This window comes from Erinaceus europaeus, chromosome X, assembly GCF_950295315.1.
Source record: "Erinaceus europaeus chromosome X, mEriEur2.1, whole genome shotgun sequence".
In the NCBI taxonomy this organism is placed as follows: domain Eukaryota; kingdom Metazoa; phylum Chordata; class Mammalia; order Eulipotyphla; family Erinaceidae; genus Erinaceus; species Erinaceus europaeus.
The window spans coordinates 73,021,970-73,046,746 of record NC_080185.1 but is presented as its reverse complement, the minus strand read 5'-3'; the positions used below and the strand labels follow the sequence as shown (position 1 = coordinate 73,046,746).

The 24,777-nt window shown below is 39.0% G+C and overlaps 1 protein-coding gene across 2 annotated transcripts; it reads right to left on the bottom strand.

The window, feature by feature from the left end:
• Nucleotides 1–977: 977 nt before the first annotated feature.
• Nucleotides 978–23,916, bottom strand: RLIM (ring finger protein, LIM domain interacting). Of its 2 annotated transcripts, XM_060183690.1 has the most exons (5): nt 23,713–23,916; nt 21,824–21,885; nt 9,953–10,146; nt 8,989–9,072; nt 978–7,648 (listed from the first exon to the last, which is right to left on the bottom strand). In XM_060183690.1, the coding sequence occupies exons 3-5, from the start codon at nt 10,122–10,124 to the stop codon at nt 6,075–6,077; spliced, it is 1,830 nt and encodes a 609-aa protein (XP_060039673.1). In that variant the 5' UTR covers nt 10,125–10,146; nt 21,824–21,885; nt 23,713–23,916; the 3' UTR covers nt 978–6,074. The 2 variants fall into 2 exon arrangements, with proteins under 2 accessions (XP_060039673.1, XP_007526130.1); XM_007526068.3 differs by lacking the exon at nt 21,824–21,885 and having other exon boundaries at nt 23,713–23,915.
• Between the last annotated feature and the right edge of the window lie 861 nt (nt 23,917–24,777).

Below are 24,777 nucleotides of genomic sequence, written 5' to 3'. Positions count from 1 at the left end.
TAGAAAAAAACCGGATGGGCCCAGGTGGTAGTGTACCTGATTAAGTGCACACATTACAGTGTGCAAGGACCCAGGTTCAAGCTCCTGCAGGGGGAAAGCTTCACAAGTGGTAAAGTAGGGCTGCAGATGTCTCCATCTCCTTTTTCCCTACCTCCCCTCGCCTCAATGTCTATCTATCCAATAAAAAAACCACTAAAAATGTATTTTAAAAAAAAGGTAAAATTGGCAAATGTGACCTGGGAGGTGGCGCAATGAATAAAGCATTGGACTCTTCAATCATGAGGTCAATTCCTGGCAGCACATGTACCAGAGTGATGTCTGGTTCTTTCTCTCCTATCTTTCTAATAAGTATTTAAAATGGGCAAAAAAGAAAGATCTCTCTACACACACACACACACACACACTCTCTCCTCCCATATCTGAGACCTTGGGAGAACTACTGCTATTTCCAATGGAGGGGGTAGGGACACAGAACTCTGGTGGTGGGGATGGTATGGAATTATACCTTTATTATCTTATAACTTGGTAAGTCAACACTAAATCACTACAAATAAATTAAAAGTATTTTAAAACAACTAGTGGCTTAGGTGGTATGTGTAAAAGGGTGGCGGTAGGGATGAGCACACTTAGGCAAGTTTTCCTATTAACAGCGACCCATCAAGAGAGCAGTGAAGACACTGGTACTACAACAATAAAGATGTGCCTACTTCAATGTCATTTTACGTAATTTTTCCAGGATTCTTGTATTGGAATATACTTTAACCTTTTAACCAACGATTAATCCCTTAAACTACACAACACAGAAATTCAGCCCATAATGTGTACATGCCCATGTTATAGTAGTGAGGTAAATAAAAATCAAGGTTGCACTATAATCCCAATTTATTTCTAAAACTCATCTCTTTGACATGTTTGATGCAACAGAACCTTTATCAGGTTTCCCTTTCAAAGAAAAAACTGAGATGATCAAGCACAAGTGATCACTTCATGCATTTTATTGAGTCTGTATTTTAAATCTGCAGTATGACATTTTACATAGGGGGAAAAAGCTTCTTTCTAAAAGATAACTATTAATCAAATCAGCTTTAATATGATTGACCTCTTAAGGTACTGTTTTGCGTTAAACAAGTTAATTTTTAGCAGGTGTAAAGCACTGAACAAAAGGAAAACAAAACAAAAAACAAACAAAACAAAAAACAACCTGGGTACATTCTCAAATACAGGGCTTCCCAACCACGACGAGTCTGCTGGATTAGAGAAGGGTGTTATATTCAGTTTAAATTCAAAGAAAACGAGAAGCCAACCAAATTCACTTCACTTTGTGCTCCTTTCTGCTAATTACCAAAGTCTCTCCCAGAGGTCAGGAAGCCCTGGTGTAACAATCACTTTAGTCTTTACAGAACACACATTTATGTGCTTCATGTTCGAAAACATAAAGACAGCCTTTATTATTCCCCCTACAAAACCTTTCAGGTTCTGGACAACTTCACAAGATTGCCACCCAGTTCTTTATATACCAAAGCAGCTTTTCGTGGGAGAAGATAAACAGGCACAAATATATAAGCAGGCCAATTGCGTACCTATTCAACTTGATACCTGATCACATGGCCATACATCTTTTAAAAGCAGCACCAGGGACAAATGGAGCTATCAAAAGGTAAAAACCAAACACTGGACAGTTAAAACATGTACAATCAATTAAAATAATGTTAGCAAGGGGCACTGAACAGAGTTAAGGTTGGGTGCTAGTTCAACCACACATTGGTCATGGCACAATTTGCAAGATGAGGAACCGATAGAGACTTATAAGTAGGCACAGTGGTATGGTGGGGATTCATGTGTTAAGATACTTTCCAATATAAGTGATTCAGAAAGTACCTTGTGGGTCTTTAGTTCAACTAAAAAAATTGTAATTAAGATTGGAGGGTGTCTACTCCTTTCAAATCTGTAATTAACACACATATCTAGTTATGAAAATATTCATGAAGCAAAGACCATTACCCCTTAGGTGTCCCAACACCTCAAGTGACAACTCTATTGATATGTTGTATTTTCAATATAAAACAGAATCACCTAAATCAAGACTGTTCTCTTCTTGGGATAACAAATATTTTAGAAGCATTCCAGTTAAGAACTCAACTTTAGAATTATATTTTAAGGCAGGTAATTACCTCGCAGCTATATTTATGAATTTTTAAAGTAAAATACTAGTTCCTCAGGTTTTGTACTTCAGTCTTCCAAATAAAACCATGTCATGTCAATTTGTTTTCCAAGGGTTTTCAAATGCGCATAAAATACTAGTAAACTCAGTGAATTACAACACTGTTGTTGAGCATTAAACATACTGAAGATTATACTAAAGGAAAAAAAATGTCTGACACTTTAACATGTGCCTTATCAACCTCTCGCACTACTACAGTAAGAATATTTTAAAAGTAGCAGTCAGTATCAGTATAGTTTTATAAGAATAAAAGTGCCCTGGAAATGTGGCTTCTATCTACATAATCTTAGTAACACTTGTCAAGCCAGTAAGGTAAATCTTTTAAAAGATCAAAAAGGCAGGTTACAAATATTCACTTTAGAACAAAGGAGGGTGTATGTGAAAATATTCTCCATCTTTGTAAAAATGATCCTTTAAGAGGCATCTTGAAACATTTATCTCCTTTATCACATGGATATTCAGGGAACATTTATCTCCTTATCACATGGCTGATGCTTGACCTATTAGTTTCATGTTGTAGGCATTTGGGAAGCAGGTGATTAAACAAAAAGCTTATTAAATTAATGACTGTTCTTAAACAAAAATTTTAAAACAATGACACCAGGAGTGAACGCTTGGCACAGAAAGGACGTTTTCCCAGAGGGAAAAATTACTAGAGGTAACACTCATTGCTAACCAGATTCCTAATCTTAAATTCTGGATGAATCCCAACAATCATGTTTTTAGAGATGTATTTATATGTGTGTGTTTATGTAGATACACACACACAACTGGTGCTAAACATTTCTTGTTAACCGTACAATTATTACCTACACTCAAAAAATTAATGTGAAGGCTTCTCAAGTCCCACCTGCATTAACACCACTGAGGTATAACTAATATGCTTAAAAAAAATTAACACAGCTCATTTTCTAGTGTTGCTACAGATAAAATCCACCAACTTTAAACCTAACTTGCTCAATTTTGGTTTTAGTATTAACAAATGTCAAACTTGTCAGCACTGAAGTTAAGTAACAAAACACCTTCAATATTTCAGATTAGCCAAGTGAATTTTTAACAATATCTGAAATATTCAAGGAAATCAGGTTCTTAGTATTTTCACCTATGCCATGAATAATGGAATCTCCCAACACTGTTCCTTCTTGTTCCTATGTCTACATGAAGTTCAATAAAGTTCAAACTAGTTCTTCAAGACAGAACTTTTCTATAATAAAGAAAAAGTGCAAAGGTACAAAATGAAATGTGAAGTCTTTCTGCAAGAAAATGCTCCCTCAGAACAATGTGTTTGAATAGTGATGGGAAAAAAAAAAAAAGGTTTTTGTTCTCCCTTGTACATCTTACACATGACCTTGTCTCCAATGTTCATAATAAGTATATATTAATCACGAACCTTGTAAAATAAAAAGTACCAAATTCCTATTTATATCCATCCTACACAATCCAATGGAAATCAGTGAGTGCTACTGAAAAAGGTGTCCACATGCACATGTTCAATAGGTGCATTCTACTGAAGGCTAAAAACTTTTTTTTTTTTTAATTTCCAGTGTTCATGAAGAGCTTCAGTATCTACATTCATAACCAGCATTTTGCTGTTTGAGTTACCTGTTACATTAATACTTCACAAATGAATAATACATCTCGGGAGGTTAGGGAGGTATCTGTGGTCAACAATTTTCTGTTATACTTAGAATGTACTACAGTTGTTACTAAACTATTTTAAATGAACACCCCTATAATAGAATATTTTATGCCAGGAGAAATGTGGATTTGTTTTTAGCCAATCAGGAATAACCTGCAGATCTGAAACTATAGATTACACCCTTTAGGGAAAGAGAAAAGGAGGCCCACACATATAATGTATTCTTGACCTTTACATGGACAATTTTTAAAAAGATAAAATGTATTATTTAAGCGCCATAAACAGTGAAATCTGCTTATATTAAAAAAAATAAGTGAAGCTTTGTTTGGATATTATTTCCTTGCAAGAGCAGTGCATATCCTTGATAAAAAAACTACCATATATACAAATTAATTTCCTTGACAGGTAGGACTGAAAAGTCAGGGGAAAACATGAAAGAATGAGCTTTGAAAAAAATCCTTACTGTTAAAAGTTGGTAACAGCCAAAGGCAGCCAGATTCCTAAAGTAAACCTGCCCATTTTGCAGAGCATCTGACTATATCCAGATAGTTAGCTTGCTTTGTTAAAGGCCAAAGATATGTTCATTTCTGAGTCCATTAACCATCCCAACAATGGAAAAAAAAAATCCCGAGTCCTCAGTTAGACAAATCATAACCCCAACCAAGAAAGAAGTTTGACAACAGTATGGGGTTCTTCACAAATCTATTCTTATTACTAAGGAGACAACGTAAGTGCATGTCCCGTAAACCAGGAGCAAGTAATCTCATATTTAATATGGGATGCACAATGAAAATTGAAATTTCAAGTAACTCAAGACAACTCACTTTTCAAAGGTATAAAAATTCCTAAATTCTTCAATTGATCTTTAATTGTGAGATGGCAGATCTGTGTCAGAGAGAGTAATAAAATAGCAAAAAGTGCACTGGTACCTTAAAATCTCGAAAACAATGTATAAATTCGAGATTTTCCTATTGATATACATACACATCTGTACCAACTTCAGTTCTTATGCTAAAAATGGTTTATAGTCTCTTCCATCTTTTTTTTTTTTAAGTAACAGACTTATTAAAAAAAAAGAAACTTCAACTTGTGCCTGGTGGTAGTTAAACCAAAGCTCTGCTAACATTAACTGATCAATTTCATCTGCTCAAGTAAAATACATTATCAAAGATCTTACTGAATGAAATAATTTCACCTGTATGATTGAGTAATGAACCTCATGAAAATGTGAAGTTCTATAGCTTTTCTTTTCTTATTCCTTCTATCTTTCATTTCCTGCCTAAATTCAAGTCAAAACACAATGCATTTCAATTCTGCACTGTCCTTTTCTTTGCATGTTATAGTAGCTGTTCACATACATTGTATATCATAGATATGTTCTGCTCTTGAACAGATTTCTGCTGTACTTCGTTTGGTACTTTGCTATGCTGGCTCACAAAAAGCAGTTTTCTCATTTCTAAGCATGGTAGTTTATAATTTTTTAATGCATTAATATAACGGTGCATTGGAAAAGTACTGAGCCTCTACAAAATAGCTTTACATTTTTAAACAAATGAATGTGATTTTTTCACTTACACAAGCATAGGCTTTTTTTTTTTAATATCCCCACAAGATAAATATCTCAAACTATAAGCTCACTCTACAGTGTGCCACAGTGATGGGCTTAGGAGACAGTATACACTTAAGAGGATCCTAACTTTAGTGTTATTTACACCGATATGTCTTAAGTCACCTCGTCTGCAAGGTGAAATGATATTCAGAGTGTAGCTGATTTTCTGCCAACTAATGGGAACGGTACAGATTTAAGCAATCACTTATGAAATATGTACTGTCAATCTAAACTGTAAATTTCCTTCACCCCTGTTCTCCTATGGCATGGGAAACTTTAAAGATTAACATGAAACAGATAGGAGTCATTGCTAAGGCAGATCTTTTAAAATAAAGCATAAACTGACAAGCAAATGTGGTAAATCAGCAGTAGTAGCAATGACTGGTAGTGAAATCAACTTTTTTGTGCCCTAGAACATTTGACAAAATATTTCCTTTTATTCTGGAACAGAAATTAAAGAAAGGACAATGATTCATTCAGAAAGCAATGACTCAATTCAGGTTGCTACTTTACATTTAAGCACCACTCAAAAAGTGGACATAAAGCAAGTGATTCCTGTTTGCCCATCACTGTACCAGCTACACAGCTGAGAGTTCACACCTTGATTACACAATGCTTTCTCTGTTACCAGAAGCTAAGACTGCTCTGCGGCAAATAGGACATGTAGAATTCTCAGATAACCAGCGATCGATGCAGTGAACATGGTACTCATGGGAGCAAGGTAGTTTACGAAGTTTGTTGCCTTCTGTGTATTCTGTAATGCAAACACTACATGTTTTTAATGCATCGTTTTCACCAAAACTTCTCATTGCCAAGTTGTCAATCTGTTCTTTGGTGAGTCCTCTAGGTTGGTCATCATCATCCTCATTTAAGAGGAAAAACTGAGCCAGACTAAGGAAAGGCAAAGAGCCACTTTCATCAAATGTTACTGGGGCTCTGTGTCGACCCTCTCGCCTGGCACCTGATGAGCCTGGTGAGTTTCCTTCATTACTGCCATCAAATACCTCTGAACTAGTCTCTGAACTTTCTCCACTGGAACTGGAACTAGGACTGGAACTCGAACTGGAACCAGAACTGCTACTACCACCAGTACTCCCTCTTCCACTTCGTGACTCTACTCTTTCCATATTTCGACTGGAGACTGAGCCACTAGGTTCTGAATCACTATCACTGTACATAAAGTAGCTTAACTCACCAAAACCTGTCATTATTTGTCTTAACATAGTTTGAATTGCAACAGATGTAGTCTCGCTTAAACCAGTATTTAAGATTCTACGAATAGGTATTCTGATGGTACTGACATAGGTTCTCACACCTGCCCGCTCTGAACGTGAAAATGTACGTCTAAAACCTCCTCGTTCACTTTCGTAAGTGACAGTGTTGTTAGGAGTTTGAGACCTTGACCGAGTTCGGCTAGCTATGCTATCTCTCTGTCTATATTCTCCAGGACGAACTCTTCTTACTTGAAGATCAAGGACTATGGTTGGAGGTCTCTGTCCAGATCCTGTAGATTCACCACTGCTAGTTGTATCTGAAGAGCCTGCACCTTGAGAGGTACTTCTTGTTCCAGAAGCTGCAAAAATACCTCTACTTAGCAAGTCAGGTCCACTTATTTGCTGTCTCAGTGTTACATGATGTCGGGTTCTAGAACTTCCCTCAGTCTCATTTACCAAAGGATGCTCAAAAGTCTGAGATGAGATATTATGATGAGATCGTCGTGGAATTTCACTCATTGGATGCAAAGGTGACCTACTTCTTTCAGCTCTTGCTCTAGTTCTCCGATGATCAGGGCTCCTGCTTCTTGCCCTTCTCTGACCTCTGGTAGACGGTACTTCTGTCACTGCTTCAGCTGAATTTCGTTCTGATCTAGATAACCTTGCAGATGTCCAGTCAGACTGTGGATTTTCTACTTGCCTTTGGCTGTTGTCCATATTTTCTCCACTAGCACGTCTCACTGATGGCTCATTATCATTCTCTGGATTCTGGCTCCCATTATTACGATTGACATTTATCTCTAAACTGAATCTGAAATCTCCACTGTTTGGATTAGTCCGACTCACTGCTCTCCAAGACTGGTTTCCTCTTTGTCCACTTCTTGTCGTATTTCCAGTCTGTCTGACAGAATTAAGCCAGTCTATTATAGAGTCACCATTAGACACATCATCTGAAGAGTCTCCACCTGTTTAAAGAAAGGGTGACGAAGGGGATGAGGACATAGAACTGTGGGCATGTTATGGAGTTATATCCCCATTACCTTATGATTTTGCAAATCAGTAATAAATAACTAGTGAAAAAAAAAGTAAAGGGAATTGGGCGGTAGCTCAGCGGGTTAAGCGCACGCGGCGCAAAGTGCAAGGACCGGTGTTAAGGATCCCGGTTCGAGCACCTTGTTCCCCACCTGCAGGGGAGTCGCTTCATAAGCGGTGAAGCAGGTCTGTAGGTATCTATCTTTCTCTCCTCCTCGTCTCTCCATTTCTCTGTCCTATCCAACGACAACATCAATAACATCAACAAAAATAAGGGCAACAAAAGGGAATAAATATTAAAAAAGTAAAAAGAAACTACCAAAATTGGACAATCATGTAATAGTTCTCTGGGGAAAAAAAAATCCTAAAAGATTAACAGATTTCACATTTACAAATTTGTAATCTAAGTATCTTTGATAATATAGGGCATTTAAAAACATTTGATTGCTATAACCACTGCGAAAACATAAACAAAGTTATTAGGTTTAGATGTATTTATAAGGCCAGGGAGATCACCTAACTATTACAAAAGACTTCCATGCCTAAGGCTCCAAGGTTTAATCCCTGAAACCACCATAAGCCACAAGTGAACAGTGTTGACAAGAAATCAAGAGATTAGGGCAACTATATAATTTGAATTAGCACAGTACATTCAAGAACTCGTGACCACAGACTCTTAAGTCAGTTCCGTATCTTCACATTAAGCAGGACCTCTAGATCTGAGGTTAGGGTAGGATTTGTGGCACTGCTAACATTTTGAATCAGATAATTCTTTGTTGTGAGGCTGCAGTGTGCATTGTGAGACATTGGGATGTTTTAATGTATCCCTGACTTCTATTAGATTCCAGTAGCAAGTCCCTTTTCATGACAATAAAAATGTCACCAGACACTGCCAGTGTCCCTTAAGGGTCAAAGTTATACTCCACTGAGAACCACTAAGTTAAAACAATATAGCATTTCTTTTTGCTGGTGAGGCCATCCCATGTGTATAAGAAGGAATAATTTAGTGGGTAAGGAGAAAACTTTTAACGGAGGTGGAAAATAAAGGAAAAACAATCACATTTTAAACAGATCATTTCTAACAGCATCCCAATTCACACAAACAACTCAAGTACAAAAGGAAAAAAATGTTGACATTCTCATCAAACATCAAGCGAGTATTAAGCTCCAAATTAATTTGTACCAATAGTGGGTAAATGTTGGCTGACATAATAAAGTTCTTTATCCATTCCATCCTCTATTCACCACCCCCCACCACCAAAGTAAACTATACCTCTATTCTCATCTGAGTTTTGTGGTGGAGGACCCTCTTTTATTTGTTGTAGTCTTCTCAGCAACTCTTCCTCAGTACTTTCACCTGAAAATAGTTTAAAATTGTTTGCCAAATGACAATTTAAACCAATGACTCTTAACCATTCGAGATGAAAGACCAAAGAGTAGAAACATGGGTAAAATTTTACTTCATTGGGAACATACAATTAATATTTATACAAGTTAATTTCCAGTTTAGTAACTGTTTTTTTGCATATAATGTCACATTTTTAAAATCATTAACTCTGAGAGATAGGTATTACCACCTGCATTTTGAAACAAAAACCCTCAGAGTAAGTGAGAAGTTCATGTGCCACAGGTAATAAACAGTCAAGCCAATAAGCCAAGTTATTCTGACTCAAGTCTGGCTCAAACTGCCCTCCCTCTCATAAAAGTCATGCTAAAACCTTACCTTTTAAGCAATTAAAAATTCCCAAAGGTTAGTAGAACTAAATAGAAACAAGTAAGAGATAATGAATTTTAATCAGAGCCAAATGGGACCTAACTGGACAAAAGAAAATAGCCAAATACAAAGCTCTGAATGCAAAAGCCAGCTTTGAAGGATTATGATAGGCGTAATTACTTGACAATAAATAAATAAATAAAAGCCTGCCCAAGGTACTAAGGTAGCCACAGACAATTTTACTTAAGACTCATGCCTAGTTAATTAACTAAAAGCTTTAACCAACAATAAAAATACTGTGTTGTTCCTTTTAGTTCAGCTTATTAAAAATCCATTAATATAATTCACAATTTACTAATTTGCTATAGGATTAACTCTAAATGAATAAACAGAATCAGGTAATAAACAGTACATGTTACTCTTTATCTCTTATATTTCAACCAGACTTCTTAATGTATCTTCAAGTATCTTTTGAAGACAAGCAATTTACACATAAAATTCCTAAAAACTACACATTGCATACCTGGAGTGCCTAGCAAATTGTTATCTCTCATAAGCCTATAATCTTCTTCACTCAGGTTATTTACAAATTGATAGAAAGCTTCTTCTCGGTCTAATCGGTCCATCTGACTTCTGCGTTGTGCTGCAGACTGATCACCACTACTTCCTTTATCACTAGAATCTGAGCCTTCCATCTTGATAAGCAAGTGAAAAGATCTGAAAGAAAAACAGATCAGTTTTGAATACAGTTATTATATGCAAGTGTTAGCTAAGTAAATAGGTCAAGATGTGAGCTTTAAGACCTCAAATTAATGATATTTCATAACAGCAACACTCCTAAGCAATGGTATGCTAGGAAAAGACTAAAGTCAGCAAACTATAGACCAACCTCCACCCTGTTATTTATTTCTCTTCCTCATGACCCAAGAATAGTTTTGTTTCAAAATACTTTTTAAAGTATTATTTTGTGATACGTGGAAACTGAAAAATTACAATTCATCAAGTAATACTGGGACACACACATGCTCATACACACATATATTCTGTGGCTGCTTTCATACTATAAATAGCAGGATTGAGTAATTTCGACAGGCCTCATGTGGCATTGTCACAACTTTGCACTTGTACTCTGTGCACTAAGCTGTAGTGATGCAATTACACTTGGAAAGCATTTCAAACACCATGAATATGACCAAATTCATGTGCATACTCATGTCAAATGAAGGGAAAGGCAAAGAAAAGGCATAGACAGATAGCATAATGGCTATGCAAAGAGACTCTCACACCCGAGCCTCCGGAAGTCCAGGTTCAATCCTTGGCACCATAAGCCAGAGCTGAGCAGTTCTGGGGGGGCGGGGGGTGGGGGGTGGGAGAAGGGAAGCAGACTCGCATGCTGATTTTAAAGGTATAGGGTGGGCTATTTTGCTCTTCAAAAAGATGACAAAGACTGCATTTAGTAAACAATGGCATTGTAACTATACTCAATAAAACATGCACAGACTAAGCACTCATCATAGTATTACTAATCAATAGGGAAAATAAGGTCTGAAATTTAAAAATAAAATCTGATCACAGCACACCTCTTTAAAATGAGATTTCAACCAAAGTAAACTTTTAAATGCTTTTCTTATTGGATACAGAGAGGAAATTAAGAAGGAAGGGGGAGACAGAAAGAGAGGCACTGCTTCACTGCTCACAAAGCTTTCCCCCTACATCTAAGGATGGGGGGGTTGAACCCAGATACTTGAATACTGTTAACAAGTTCGCTCTAATGGGTATATCACTGCCTTGCCCTCAAAGTTAATTTCCAAGTGGCTTATTTGTTGATTAAGTAAGGAAAGCCATTTGTCAACAGTGAGTTAAACTGTGTTTGACTGCAGAAAGTGAAAGTGACCAAAGAAAACAAACTTGTTTAAGATTATTAGCTTTTTGGTGAATACAGTTGCTCAAAAGTTGCGAACACTGGGATATGTCAATACTCAACTAGAAAACAAAGGCAGCAAATGACTGAGTGCTTTTTTACCCTGGCTACTGAGTTCACAAGCATAACTCATACTATTTGGTTGTTTATTCAAGGAGTAGTGTTAACTACAAGCAGTTTAGGGGATTTTCTTTTTTTAATATATATTTTCCCTTTTGTTGCCCTTGTTATTTTATTGTTGTTGTTGTTATTGATGTCGTCGTTGTTAGGGCAGAGAGAAATGGAAAGAAGAGAAAAAGCTAGTTGGAAAAATGTGCAATATTTGTGATAATGTAAAGTCTATAGTTATTCAAAGTATTATTCATTGGCAGGTAGTCTGTGGAAAATATTTGTATTACCAATAAGGATTGCCACTATTGTGGACTTTTAAAAGGAATCACATGGATGAATCTGTTAAAGGCAAGCTAACTCTATAAACAACTCAAAGTTTGGAGTTAGTGGTAAAGATGTAAACAATACACTTGAGATTCAAAATAAATGAAATGATAATGTGCTACCCATAACATTTTAGAGTAACACATAGTAAGAGCACAGAATAGGGTAAAGATATCTATCTTGGCAATGCATATAAAGACCTAAAGTTCTGACTTAAATAAGCTTGTTGACCTGGCTACTAAAGAAACCTAACAGAATCACACACAAGTGTTCAAATGATTAGAACTGAAGGTGATAATGTGTAGTGAAATGAGATAAAAGACAACTACTGGATGGTTTCACTCATATATAGATACTTTGAACAGAGCTGAGATACATGAACTTGCAAACAAACTGTGTCTAAGACTTGGAGAACCATGATGGTTATTGTTGGGAGGGGAATAGAACTCAAGTGGCGTGTGCTGTGTAGAACTACTTCCTTTAATTTTACAAACCTGTGAACCACTATGAATCACAAATAAAACATGGTTTGAAAAAAAAGTGAGTTCTAATGCATCCTGCTGTTCATACTATATGTGAAGTATTTGCAACATTCTAAATACCATGGAAACAACACTGATGGTTAGGAGGAGACAGCATACAAAAGACTCTCATGCTTGAGACTCTGAGGCTATAGGTTCAATCCCACAGCTGAGCAGTGCTCTGGTAAAAATAAATAAATATTTAAAAAAGCACACACACACACACAACCGCATAAAGTATCTATAGTGTTCAAAATGTAGAGAAGTCCAGCACATCATAAAATGGATTAATTATCTGGCTATAGCTAGCCTGAAGAAAAAACTAAAAGCTTTGGTACTGTGGTATATGCCTGGATGGGGGGGGGGGCGGCAGCTGGGAGGTGATGTACCCAATAGAGTTCACAGTGTGCTAGGACTCGTGTTCAAACCCTGTTCTCCACCTGCAGGATGGAAGCTTCACAAGCGGTGAAGCAGTGTTGCAGGTGTCTTTCTCCCTTGTGGTTTCTACCTTTGAAATGTCTCTGTCCTATGGGGAAAAAAATGGCTACCATGAACAGTGGATTTATCATGCAGGCACCAAATCCAACAATAAATAACCTTGGTGTCAACACAATATAAAAGGAAACTTCCATTTTCCCAGAAAGACTATTTAAAGATACGTCTGTTTTAACCACATATAACTTAAAACTATAGAAAAACAGCTTTTGTCTAGTCATACATTCCAAAGGAGAACTGGGTGTTGGGAATTGTGTGGAGTTGTACCCCTCCTACCTTATGCTTTTGTTCACTAATCCTTTCTTAAATAAAAAATTAAAAAAAAAAAAAAAAAGAATGCTGATTTGGGCAGGGGAGATAGCACAATGGTTATGTAAAGACTCTCATGCCTGAGGCTTAGAAGTGCCAGATTCAATCCTCTGTCCCACCAGAAGCCAGAGCTGAGCAGTGCTCTGGTAAATCAGAATGATGCTATGATTTAAGGAGCAGTGCACACTGCATGTGGGTGCTCGGTGAAGTGATTGCTACTGGACTATTCTCATGGGGCTCCTCATTCTGATCCTGACTTCACAGCAACCTTAATTTTAATATGGTCTATAACTGAGCCCATCATCTCCACTGTCCTCTACCTACTTCTTCTTTCTCCCTGTTTATCATCCCTTCTTGCTATAACTATTCTCTCACCCCTACTCTCATATAGGCCACCTTTGTGTAAGTCCTAGATTCAGGCTACATATTGGTCAATAGTAACGTATGCCTTTTCCTTGAGGTGTAACATCACATATGAAAGCTGTGTAAAGATACTAGAACATTCAGTGTCCACCCCACCCCACCATTTTTGTCTTCCAACTGCAGTCAGGATGCTTACATCAGAATTTCATGTGTGATAGTCCTATAGAGACTATTTCTAGTTTTAATGAAGGCATGTATCAAACTCATCTATAAATACCCATATTGGACTACAAGTTCTCCAAGATCAGAATTCTTGTTTCTCTCTCCAGCCCCCATGCTCATTATCTGGACTGTCAGATCACATACAGGACTCCTGGTAATATGTAAAAAATTCTTCTGAAACATTTATTTTTATGGCAGGAGAGGCTGAGAAACTATAGCATTATTCACCTCTGGCATATGGCAATGTTGAGGGTCAAGCCTGGGACTTCTGGGACCTTGGGCATACAAGTTCAGTGTGCTGATGCTGATATCGCCCTCTGCCCACATGAACTTGTATAGGCCTGGCAAGTAGCTCAACAGGTAGAGCACAGGATCTGCATACCCTAGGCTCCTGATTCCATCCCTGGTACTCTCAAGTGTTGCTCCCTCCCTCTCTCCCTATCTCATATGAAATGAGTAAGAACACATCGAGAGACAGAGAGACAGAGACACACACACAAACCGAAGCTCAGGAGGTAGCACAGTAAATGGGGCACTGGACTCACAAGTATGAAGTCCTGAGTGACAGGCCCACATCACTGTGTCATAGTGATGGGCTGGTTCTTTCATTTATGAATAAATCTTTTATTATTTTTAAAAGAACATATATATTGTTCTTAAATCACTTATGTCTCTACCTAGTTCTAAGTAGCCTCTACTTCCACACCCTTTTCACCTATATATAATTCAATTAATCTTCATGATATGCCCATAAAGTAGGAATCACAATCTCCACAGATAAAGAAACAAAAGCAGCAAGGAAGGAAGTGATTTAACAAAGGCCACGTGGATTTAATTACTATCCAGTGGTAGTGATTAAATCCAGGTTTCCTGACTACAAAACCAGTTAACTTTTCACTGAATGGGTAACTGAACATAAGCCCAAGATTATACACTTTAAAATACACTCCTTCAACCCCAGCAGACACATCTCAAGTAGTATTCAACTTCCTTACCATGCTGTCTCTTGCATAAAAACTTTCAAGTTTTGAAAAAACACTTTGATGAGCATCAGAAACTGAGCAGGACTAATTCTTTAAGAATACTGTGTACCAATATGCTTAAACCAATTCCAGTCAAATAAAATTTTCCCAGCTGTCTCAAAAAACTATGTGCTTGGTTAACAAACAACTCTATCTGGTTAACAAACTGTATCTTGGTTAACAAACAACTGTAACTATGTGCTTGGTTAACAAACAACTGTATCTGGTCAATTTAGTCCCAGAAGGAAAATCAGCAAACCACCACCACCACCACCTAAACCTGAGATGTAACTAGTAAATAAGGGAAGTTTAAACAGATTTTAATCACCTTTCAGATTTCAAAACACTGTTAGTGATGTCTAGTTCTTATAGTCACTATAATATATTAGCACATATTATGCACATTACTGTTTAAGATCACTGCTAAGTAGTTCACTTAATTTTCCTAATTCATGTAAACCAATTTTTTAAACATTTTATTCCCTTTTGTTGCTTTTGTTTTATTGTAGTTATTATTGTTGTTATTATTGATGTCATTGTTGGATAGGACAGAGAGAAATGGAGAGTAAGGGGAGAGAAAGAGAGACACCTGTAGACCTGCTTCACCACCTGTGAAGCGACTCCCCTGCAGGTGGGGAGCCAGGTGCTTGAACCAGGATCCCTATGCAGGTACTAGCGCTACCGCCCGACTTCCATAAACCATTTTTTTAAAAAAAACTAACTTTTTATAACATTAGAGCAAGATACTTAAAAGACAGAGATCAATACTAATGGTTCAGAGACCTAGTGCTCAGTAAATGCACACATATTTAAGACATGTTGCCTCCTATTATTCAATTAAGGAGACTTATGGCATCAAAATATAGAGTGAACAGACACTTTAACGAAACGAATAATAAAATGCAAATGCTTGTGTGACTATCAATTTAGAAACAAGTCACATTTATTCTTTTTTTCTGAGTCCAATGCTACCTCCCAGGCCACAGTCACATCTCTTAATCTGGACAAAAAAAAAGAACCTTTTGAAAATAAAAATGAATAACCAGGATGCAGGTTTAAAAGTTGTGCCTTTCTCACTGCCATCTCACACATGTGCTTCACTTCACTCAACCCCACCCTACACACCCATTTTTTTTTTTTTTTTAACCAAAGCACTGCTAAACTTTGGTCTATGGTGGTGTTGGGAATAAACCCAAGCCTTGGGCATAAGAGTCTACTGCAGTCACTGCCATGGTATGTTCCCCTGTCCTCTCCCCCCTCCCTTTCTAAGCCCTATCCCTTTATGTGACTACTCTTAATACAAAATTATTTAGTTCATTTATTTTTGCCTTCAGGGTTTTTGCTGGGGATAGGTGCTGGCACTACAAATCCACTGGTGGCCACCTTTTTTCTTCCATTTTATTTGATAGAAATTGAAAGGGGAGGGGAAGAAAGACAGATAGCGGCAGACCTGCTTCACTTGTGAAGCATCCCTACCGCAGGGAGTGGGGGCTTGAACCCAGGTCCTTGCACATAGTATTATGTGTGCTTAACCAGTTGCACCACCATGTGCCACCCCTCCCTTATGAAAGGAATTTAAAGCCTTTTAAAACCAGAGAAAGCTGATATTTCTTATTCCTCTATCTTAAAAAAAGATCTATTGAGAGAATGTGCACAAAGGTGGAATGGGGGGCAAAGGCACCAGTGAGATAGCTTACCTGATTTGTACCAAGCACGTGTCCCACCCCAGCACACCACATAGGAATACTAGGCACCAAGGAAACTTTGGTGTTGTGTAATTGTTTGGTCTGTCCTTACCTGAAAAAGGCCATCCAGGAGCTGTGAAATCACACATGCTCAAGGAAGGAAGGATGGAAGGAAAGAAGGCAGGCAGGCAGGCAGGCTAACAACAACAACAACATGCCAAAGATCAAACCTAGATCTCATGCACTCTGCCTACTAAACTACCTCCCCAGCTATTCTTTCTTTACTACTAGAAAATGATAGCAGAGGGGCCAGGTGATAGAGCACATGGTTAAGTGCACACATTACAGTGCACCAAGGACCCAGGTTCAAGTTCCGAGTCCCCATTTGCAGGGGGAAAGCTTCACAAGTGGTGAAGCAGGACTTCAGGTGGCTATATGTCTTTCTCTCCTCCTCCCCTCTCAATTTCTCCCTTTATCTATGCAATAATAAATATTAGAAAGATAATAACAGAAATATTAAAAAGATTGAAAACGTCCCTCGTGGCTGGCCTCTTGGAAGTCAAAAATGAGCACTGATCAGCTCTGATATATGGTGGTGCTAGGCAGGGATTGAATTTGGGAGCTCAGAGTCTCAAGCATGAAAGTCATTTTGCCTAACTCTTATGTTGCCTCCTCACAGCCCTCACAAACAATTCTAAGCACAACTGGATAAAGCAGGTCAAGTGAAAGAACATCAATAAGCCAAAGGATGGAGATAGTGACAAACACTGACAATTCCCAGGATCAAATTAGTTAGAAATTACAACATCACAATTCAAGTAGTTCAGACAGTTAATTTAATCTTTGATTACCCAATTTATATTCATTTATTATTGAGCTGTGCCACTAAGTTAGAATTTGGTCTTGCAGCTGGCAAAGTAGTGAAGTAAATAAAGGACTCAAGCATGAGGTCCAAACAAGCATGATCCTCAGCACTGCATGTGCCAGAGTGATGCTCTGGTTCTCTCCTGCTGCACCCCCACCCATTAATCTTTTTTGAAAAATAATTTTGTTATCCACAAGGACTCAATTATGTCATGCTTCTTAATATTCCCAGTAAATAAAAAGTTTCAAAACCCCAAAGTCCATGTATTTATATTTTCAAAAAAGCTACTATTGCTGACAATTTGGGGTTCATCAGTAACTAAAATACTGTTCATTATCAGACTTACCCCTTGGCTCGGGCATCTGGTAGTCTTGAGAATTAAACCAAGATCCTCTTTCAATGGACGTCCTATATGCTACAGCTGTGTTACCGTCCCAGACCAAAATACTATTTTTAAGGACACTAGTTTTCCACAGAAAATATCTCAACTTATGTTTGATTACATGGGAAACCACCATGTTCAAGGCTGACAAAAAAATCTATCACCAGGAGGTAAGACACTGTCAAGTATCATTTCCTGGGGCTGAGGGCACAATATTACCATGTGCAAGGACCTAGGTTCAAGTCCAAGTCCTGCCCCCTCTATTTCCCCCCTCCTTTCTCAATTTCTCCCTGTCCTAGCAAAGCAAATACTTCCCCCAGTAAACAGATAAAAAGCTAATAATGTTTGGCTTAGCTAAACAGCTCACCTGAAGAGTGTGTTTGCTTTGCCATGTATGCAATCTGGGTTTGAGCTTGGCCCCCTACACTAAACAAAGCTTCAGTACTATAGCTGTCTATCAACAAACAAAACACCCCTAGGAGCTGTTAAACCCAGGCAAAACAAGTGTTTAAAAAAAAAAAAAAAAAAGAAGGGAGTCGAGCAGTAACACAGTGGGGGGTAAGCACACGTGGCACGAAACCTGGATCCAGGTTTGAGTCCCTGGCTCCCCACCTGCATGGGAGTCGCTTCACAAGCGGTGAAGCAGGTCTGCAGGTGTCTCTCCCCCTCCCCCCGTCTTCCCCATCTCTCTCCATTTCTCTCTGTCCTATCTAACAATGATGACATCATAACTACAACAATAATAAAAAACAAGGACAACAAAAGGGAAAATAAATTTTTTTTTTTTTTGAAAAAAAGGAAACTAGCAACAAAAAAGCATACTGAAGATGAGACCTAGATCCCATGCACTCTATGTACTGAACTACCTCCCCAGCTATTCTTTACCACTTGAAAATGACAGAAAAATGGGATCATGTAGACTGGATACTTTTCTAACTCAGTGGATCCTAAGGTTTTCGAAATCCTTGCCTTGTACAGAAATGTTAGGGCAGAGAAGAATAGTTCAACTGGCAGAGGGCAGTACTTGCATGTTTGGAGACTCCCTTTTATTTATTTATTCCCTTGTGTTGCCCTTGTAATTTTATTGTTGTAGTTCTTATTGTTGTTACTGATGTCATCGTTGGATAGGACAGAGAGAAATAGAGAGGAAGGGAAGACAGAGAGGGGGAGAGAAAGACACCTGCAGACCTGCTTCACCGCCTGTGAAGCGATTCTCCTACAGGTGGGGAGCCGGGGGCCTGAACCGGGATCCTTCCACTGGTCCTTGCGCTTTGTGCCATGTGCACTTAACCCGCTGCACCACCGCCTGACTCCTGGAGACTCCCATTTTAACCTACCAACCCAGTGCAGTATGTATCAATGGTTCTTTGGTTTCTTGCTCTCTCTCTCTCCCTTATATGAAATCAAATAAACAGGGGGAGGGAGAAGTGTTAGGGATAAACCTATAAAAAAATACCTCCTCATCATAAATGTCCTAAAGTTCTAGCATCTCATCAGTTTGGGTTTTTGACAGAAGATCGTTCACTTTCTAAGTTGTTGTCCAATTTACGACAAATCAAAGAAATAGGCTGATGAGAGATCTGCTATTTCTCAACAGGGCCTTGGAAAAGTAATAGACATAATGCAATACCGTAAATGCAGACGTTCCCATTTGACTTCTGTTTGATGTGAAGAATATATCCAATTAGTGTAGCATTTCTAGATATTTCATTATTAAACTACTTTTTTTATTTTTATTTTAAGAAAGGAGACATTAACAAAACCGTAGGATAAGAGGGGTACAGCTCCACACAATTCCCACCACCCGATCTCCATATCCCCTCCCCTCCTGATAACTTTCCCATTCTCTATCTCTCTGAGAGTATGGACCCAGAGTCCTTGTGGGTTGCAGAAGGTAGAAGGTCTAGCTTCTGTAATTGCTTCCCCGCTGAACATGGGCATTGACTGGTCGATCCATACTCCCAGTCTGCCTCTCTCTTTCCCTAGTAGGGTGGGTCTCTGGGTAAACTACTTCTTAACAATGCTGGTTTTAAAGTTAAGTTTGTCCAATCTAAGTTAATATGAGCTGAATAAGAACAGTAATGCACAAAAGAGGGGAGGGGTGGTAACTGCTAAATATGTCATCTACTGCCTAGTTTTTTTTTAATACATTACGCATTAATTTCAACTTCTCGTTCTGACCTTTGCATTTTCAAGTAAAACTGGATGCATTAACATTTAGTGACTTTAACAACAGAGAACTTGCTTTAAAATAGAGACTAAGGAAGGGGAGGAGGAGATAGAAGAATGGTTATGCAACAGACTTTCGTGATCAAGGCTCTGAAGTCCCTGGTTCAATCCCCTGGTACCACTATGAGACAGAGCTGTGCAGTGCTCTGGTAAAACAAACAACCAGAAAACAAAAACAGGAGACTCCAGAGTTGCCAAGCCAGTTCACTCAGGAAGGTGTGTACACTGCCATGTACACTGTCCAGGTTCAAGTACATTCCCCACAGTAGTGTGGGAAGAAGCTTCAGTGCTGTGGTGTCTTTCTTATAGCCCCAGGGACACTTACATACACACAAAGAAAGAAAGAAAGACAGACAGACAGACAGACACTCCACAACTTATTATCTAAGGACAAATTTCTCTTGAATTTCAGTTACCTCTACCAATTATCATTCTCATGAGGATTTGTTGAGAATTACAGCACCATTCATCCTAACTAACAGGGTCAAACACCTAAGTTTTCAATATAAAGTAGCTGTGGATCTACAGCCCAACAGGATGAATGGTGCTGTAATTCTCAACAAATCCTCATGAGAATGATAAACCTATAAAAAAATACCTCCTCATCGTAAATGTCCTAAAGTTCTAGCATCTCATCAGTTTGGGTTTTTGACAGAAGATCGTTCACTTTCTAAGTTGTTGTCCAATTTACGGCAAATCAAAGAAATAGGCTGATGAGTGATCTGCTATTTCTCAACAGGGCCATGGTAAAGTAATAGACATAATGCAATACCGTAAATGCAGATGTTTCCATTTGACTTCTGTTTGATGTGAAGAATATATCCAATTAGTGTAGCATTTCTAGATATAGGCCTTGTCCCTGTGTGTAGCCCATGCTTAAATCCTGACACTACAAGGGAGGTGTTATAGTGCTGGACTGTTATAGTGTCTCTAATAAAAAATATGGCAGAAACAGTGAAATCAGGCTGTGTAAGCCTCTGTGCAAAATAAATATGGGTTGAGGAGACAGCATAATGGTTATGTAAATGACTCTCCTGCCTGAGGTACAGCGGTCCCAGGTTCAATCCCCAGCACCACCATAAGGTAGACATGAGCAGTGCTCTGATGTATCTCATTAAATTAAATAAAAATTAAACATAAAAACAAACAAAAAACGGTTCTGAATTTATGCTAACTACTCGTCCCTGTTCACTTGGTGGAAATGCAAGTCTGTACTTCCTGTCCTGCAGACATAATAATGTCCATTTTGTGGGGGACCAAAAGTGGCTTCCTGGTGGACTGCATACACTACCATGCACGAGGACCCCACAAGGACCCAAGTTTAAGTTCCCAGCCACCATATGGGAGGGGAAAGCTTCACCAAAGATGGAGTAGTGCTGCAGTGCCTCTCCTGCAAAAATAACAATTTCCCCCTTTGCTCTCAAAAGCATCCTGGGTAGGGTAAAAAAATGCATGGTTACCTTAGTAATGTTTATGGTGATTGGAGTTAATACCAGTTCCAGATCATGTATCAATAAGGAATTTTGGAATCTTGTAGAAAAGAAACCACACTAAATGAAGTAAGGCTATATTCCTATAAAGTATGTTACTGATTCTTTCATTTTGCTACTCAAATGAACATTTAAATGTTTATTTATACCCATCAGATAACACTGATTTAAGGTACTACCCTGTCTTGTCTTTTGTGTTCTATACAGGTACTGGTAAATCTTGGACTTCATTTTAAAAGAAATATTCACAGATAAGGCACTAGTGAGTTCCAATTATTCTGAAGCATTATACTTTGAATTCCCAGTGGTAAATATCTTTCTTACCATGGATAATAACCAGCACCAACTTATATACCAAATAAGTCCATCCTATTAGCGGGCCTGCAAAAACAAAATATTTTAAAGCATGCATTCTACACTCAAGTCATCAGGAGGCACAACAAAAAATAAATTACCTGACTGTTATGACATAGTACTGTAATAGAATAAACTGGACTTTAGTTTTCTTCACTCTGCTCTAGAAAGAAAAGAGAGTCCATTATTCCTCCTCTTTTATGATAGAAATTTTATTTGAAATACAGACATCCTAAAAATGTACACCCTATGTACATTTTTATGTATCTTACTTTCTATCTCTCCCTCCCCACAACCTGATCTATTTCAGTTAGCATTGTATTATTTGAAGAGACTGAAAAGCCCAGAGGGAAGCAAGAATCTTATATTAAGTAGATCTACTTTTAAGAGGTGAGCCAATCTACATTATTTATTTTTTTTTTTTTTAAATAGGTCTTTCCTTGTCAGTCCAGCAACTACTTCCAGATTCTGGCAGTTACTTGCTAGGATTTCTTGGGCACATTACATACCCTAAGGCAGAAACTAAAGTACCAAAGATCATCAGGACATCACAGACTGAAGGATGTTTGACACATTTCCCTGTGCGTCCTAATAGTTTAAAAAGCTATCTAGATTGGTCTGCCTTGGTACTTAATTTTACAACTCAGAAAAAAGGGCTTATTTAGGCAAGTGGCTATAAACTACTTGCCTGTTAACCAGGACGTATAAATGTACATGAGTAGCTGTTTTTTCTTTACTCACTTCAAGTCGAAAAAATAACTAGTTAATAGTACACTTATTATTCCTTCAATCAAAAGTCACCACAGTTCAAGAGATTCTGTATATGCAGATTCCTTATTCCCACTAAAATACCGTGGGGCTCTGTTAAGGGTGGATGACAGCCTAATAGAAATGCTTCCAGTTACCCCCTTAAATGAAAGAATGACCTAAATAACAAACCTCAAGATTCCCAGACTAACCTGTAGCATAAGTATGGTGAAGGAACGTGGCTATCTCCTCCATCTTGAAATTAATCAGCATAAGGGGAAAAGGGACTGAGTATTCAGGAAGCAGAAGCCCAACCGGTTAATACTAGTTACTAAAGCTCTGCGTACGTGGCAGGTACCGCCCGCCCGTAGGAGCCGAGACCCTAAGGCTTTTTTTTTTTAGGGGGGGAGGGGTTGGGTTGTAGGCGGATTACAAGAAAAATCAACTTGGAAATCATTTCATCCAATTCGCCCCTTTCCCTGAAGGGGGGGAGTGAACACGTAACGGTCTCTCCCCACTTTTTCTTTCTTTCTTTGGAGCGGGTGTGTGTGTGTGTGTGTGTGTGTGTGTGTGAAATCTTGGCGTTTGGCAGGGTTAGTCAAGCAAGGGAGTAAACCACTTCGGCTTCAGATGGACCAGGAAGATGTCATCGTGGCCCCAGGGGGCGCCTAACTGATAGTGCTCTCAAGGACTCAAAATGGGGTTTTCGCAGACCCTGGGATATTTGAGGATTTAAGACGCCCAAGAGTTTCCAGTATCTGACTGAGAGCAGCCTGACCGCCCTCCCATTCCCCTCACCCCGCTTTCCCAAGCCCAAGTCCGCTATATAAAAATAAAAATAATAAAAATAATAAATAAAAAGATGGGGGGGAGGAAAGACGAAAGCTGCCTTCTAAGAACGGAGGAGACAAACACCTGGGATTATCAAAGGTTCTCACGGCTGAAGCCAACTCTTAATCGCTTCCCCCAAACTCTGAAGTCCTCCGGAGGCCCCCGGCGACGGCTCGCGCTGTCGAGGGGAGGAAGTACTATGCCCCTTCTTCGAAGAGTCTGCCACCCAACTAAAATGGCAGCGGCTACTACGCCACAGTCGCCGCAGCAACCAGAGGCCTGGGGTCCGGAGGCGGTCTTGAGCCTCCGCCAGGACGCGCCACACAGGCCATTTTGAGAGAACGCGGCAGTCGCGATTCCGCAGTCTCCTCACCCTCCATCGATTTCTGAGGCTTCCACAGACTTCACTTACTTGATTTTAGTGTGAGGAGCCGACTCGGTTGGTTCGGCCGCCGCAGCGGAGGCTCCTGCTAGCCTCCCCTGTCGTCGCTCTCAAACCCGCCTCCAATGAGTCGCTAATGGAGAACCCGCCTCTAGCCCAGCGCCTGCTCGGAGACGTTGCTCAGGCAGCCATTATCTTCCCCATTGTTACCAAGCAGCGACAGGAAACCACTGCCCACAACAGGAAGTGACGTCGAGGCGTTCTGACCCCGCAGCTTCACTCCCAGCTTAGTAGCCAATCCCAGGCTACTCCTGGGAAAGGTTCGGCGGGAAGGGCGGGGGGCGGCCGATGACACGGCAAGGCGGACTGCGGTCAGAAAAAGGAAAGCAGCAGTTACGCCCACCATGTGATAGGCCCCACCCTCCTCCACCATTTTGAATTGTGGCGAGAAATTCACATTCTGAGAATTGTGGGAACTGTCGCTTTCCCATTTTGAAAACCAAAGGACGTCACGATATGACTGCCTGATTTTTTTTTCCCCAGAGGGCGGGCACCGCGATCTCACTTGAACTTGACATGGATTCACACAATCGCACGGCGCCATACCTTTTATTCAACATATTAATTTATTGAGTGCCAACTGTTCTGTCAGGCGCTATTGTAGATGTTGGGAATGTTAGGACCAAAAAACAGCAGTTCTCATTGGCTTTAAAAATTAGTCTTCTGGGTGGATCTAGTTGTAGTTATACAGTAGTTAATTTAAGATAGATTTTAAGGCGAGAAAATGGGCAGCATGGGGAGGAATTGAAAAGTTATGGTAGAGGCAAATGGAATTGCAATTTTAAGAGCAGCCAGACTTGCTTTCTCTGATGTGAAATATGAGAAAAGCAGATAGCGATAGTAAAAGGGTGGGGAAATCTGATAACTTTGGAATGTGTAAAAGGTTAGTTAAGGAGGGCCTTTATGGATAGTAATGCCAGAAAGAAAGCAGGGAACGAGCCACACAACTTCCAACTCCCATTTTTATAGTTAAAAATAATTTTACCGAGGAGGGGGATTCCATACTTTTTTCCATCGTTTTTCTTTTTTTCCAGC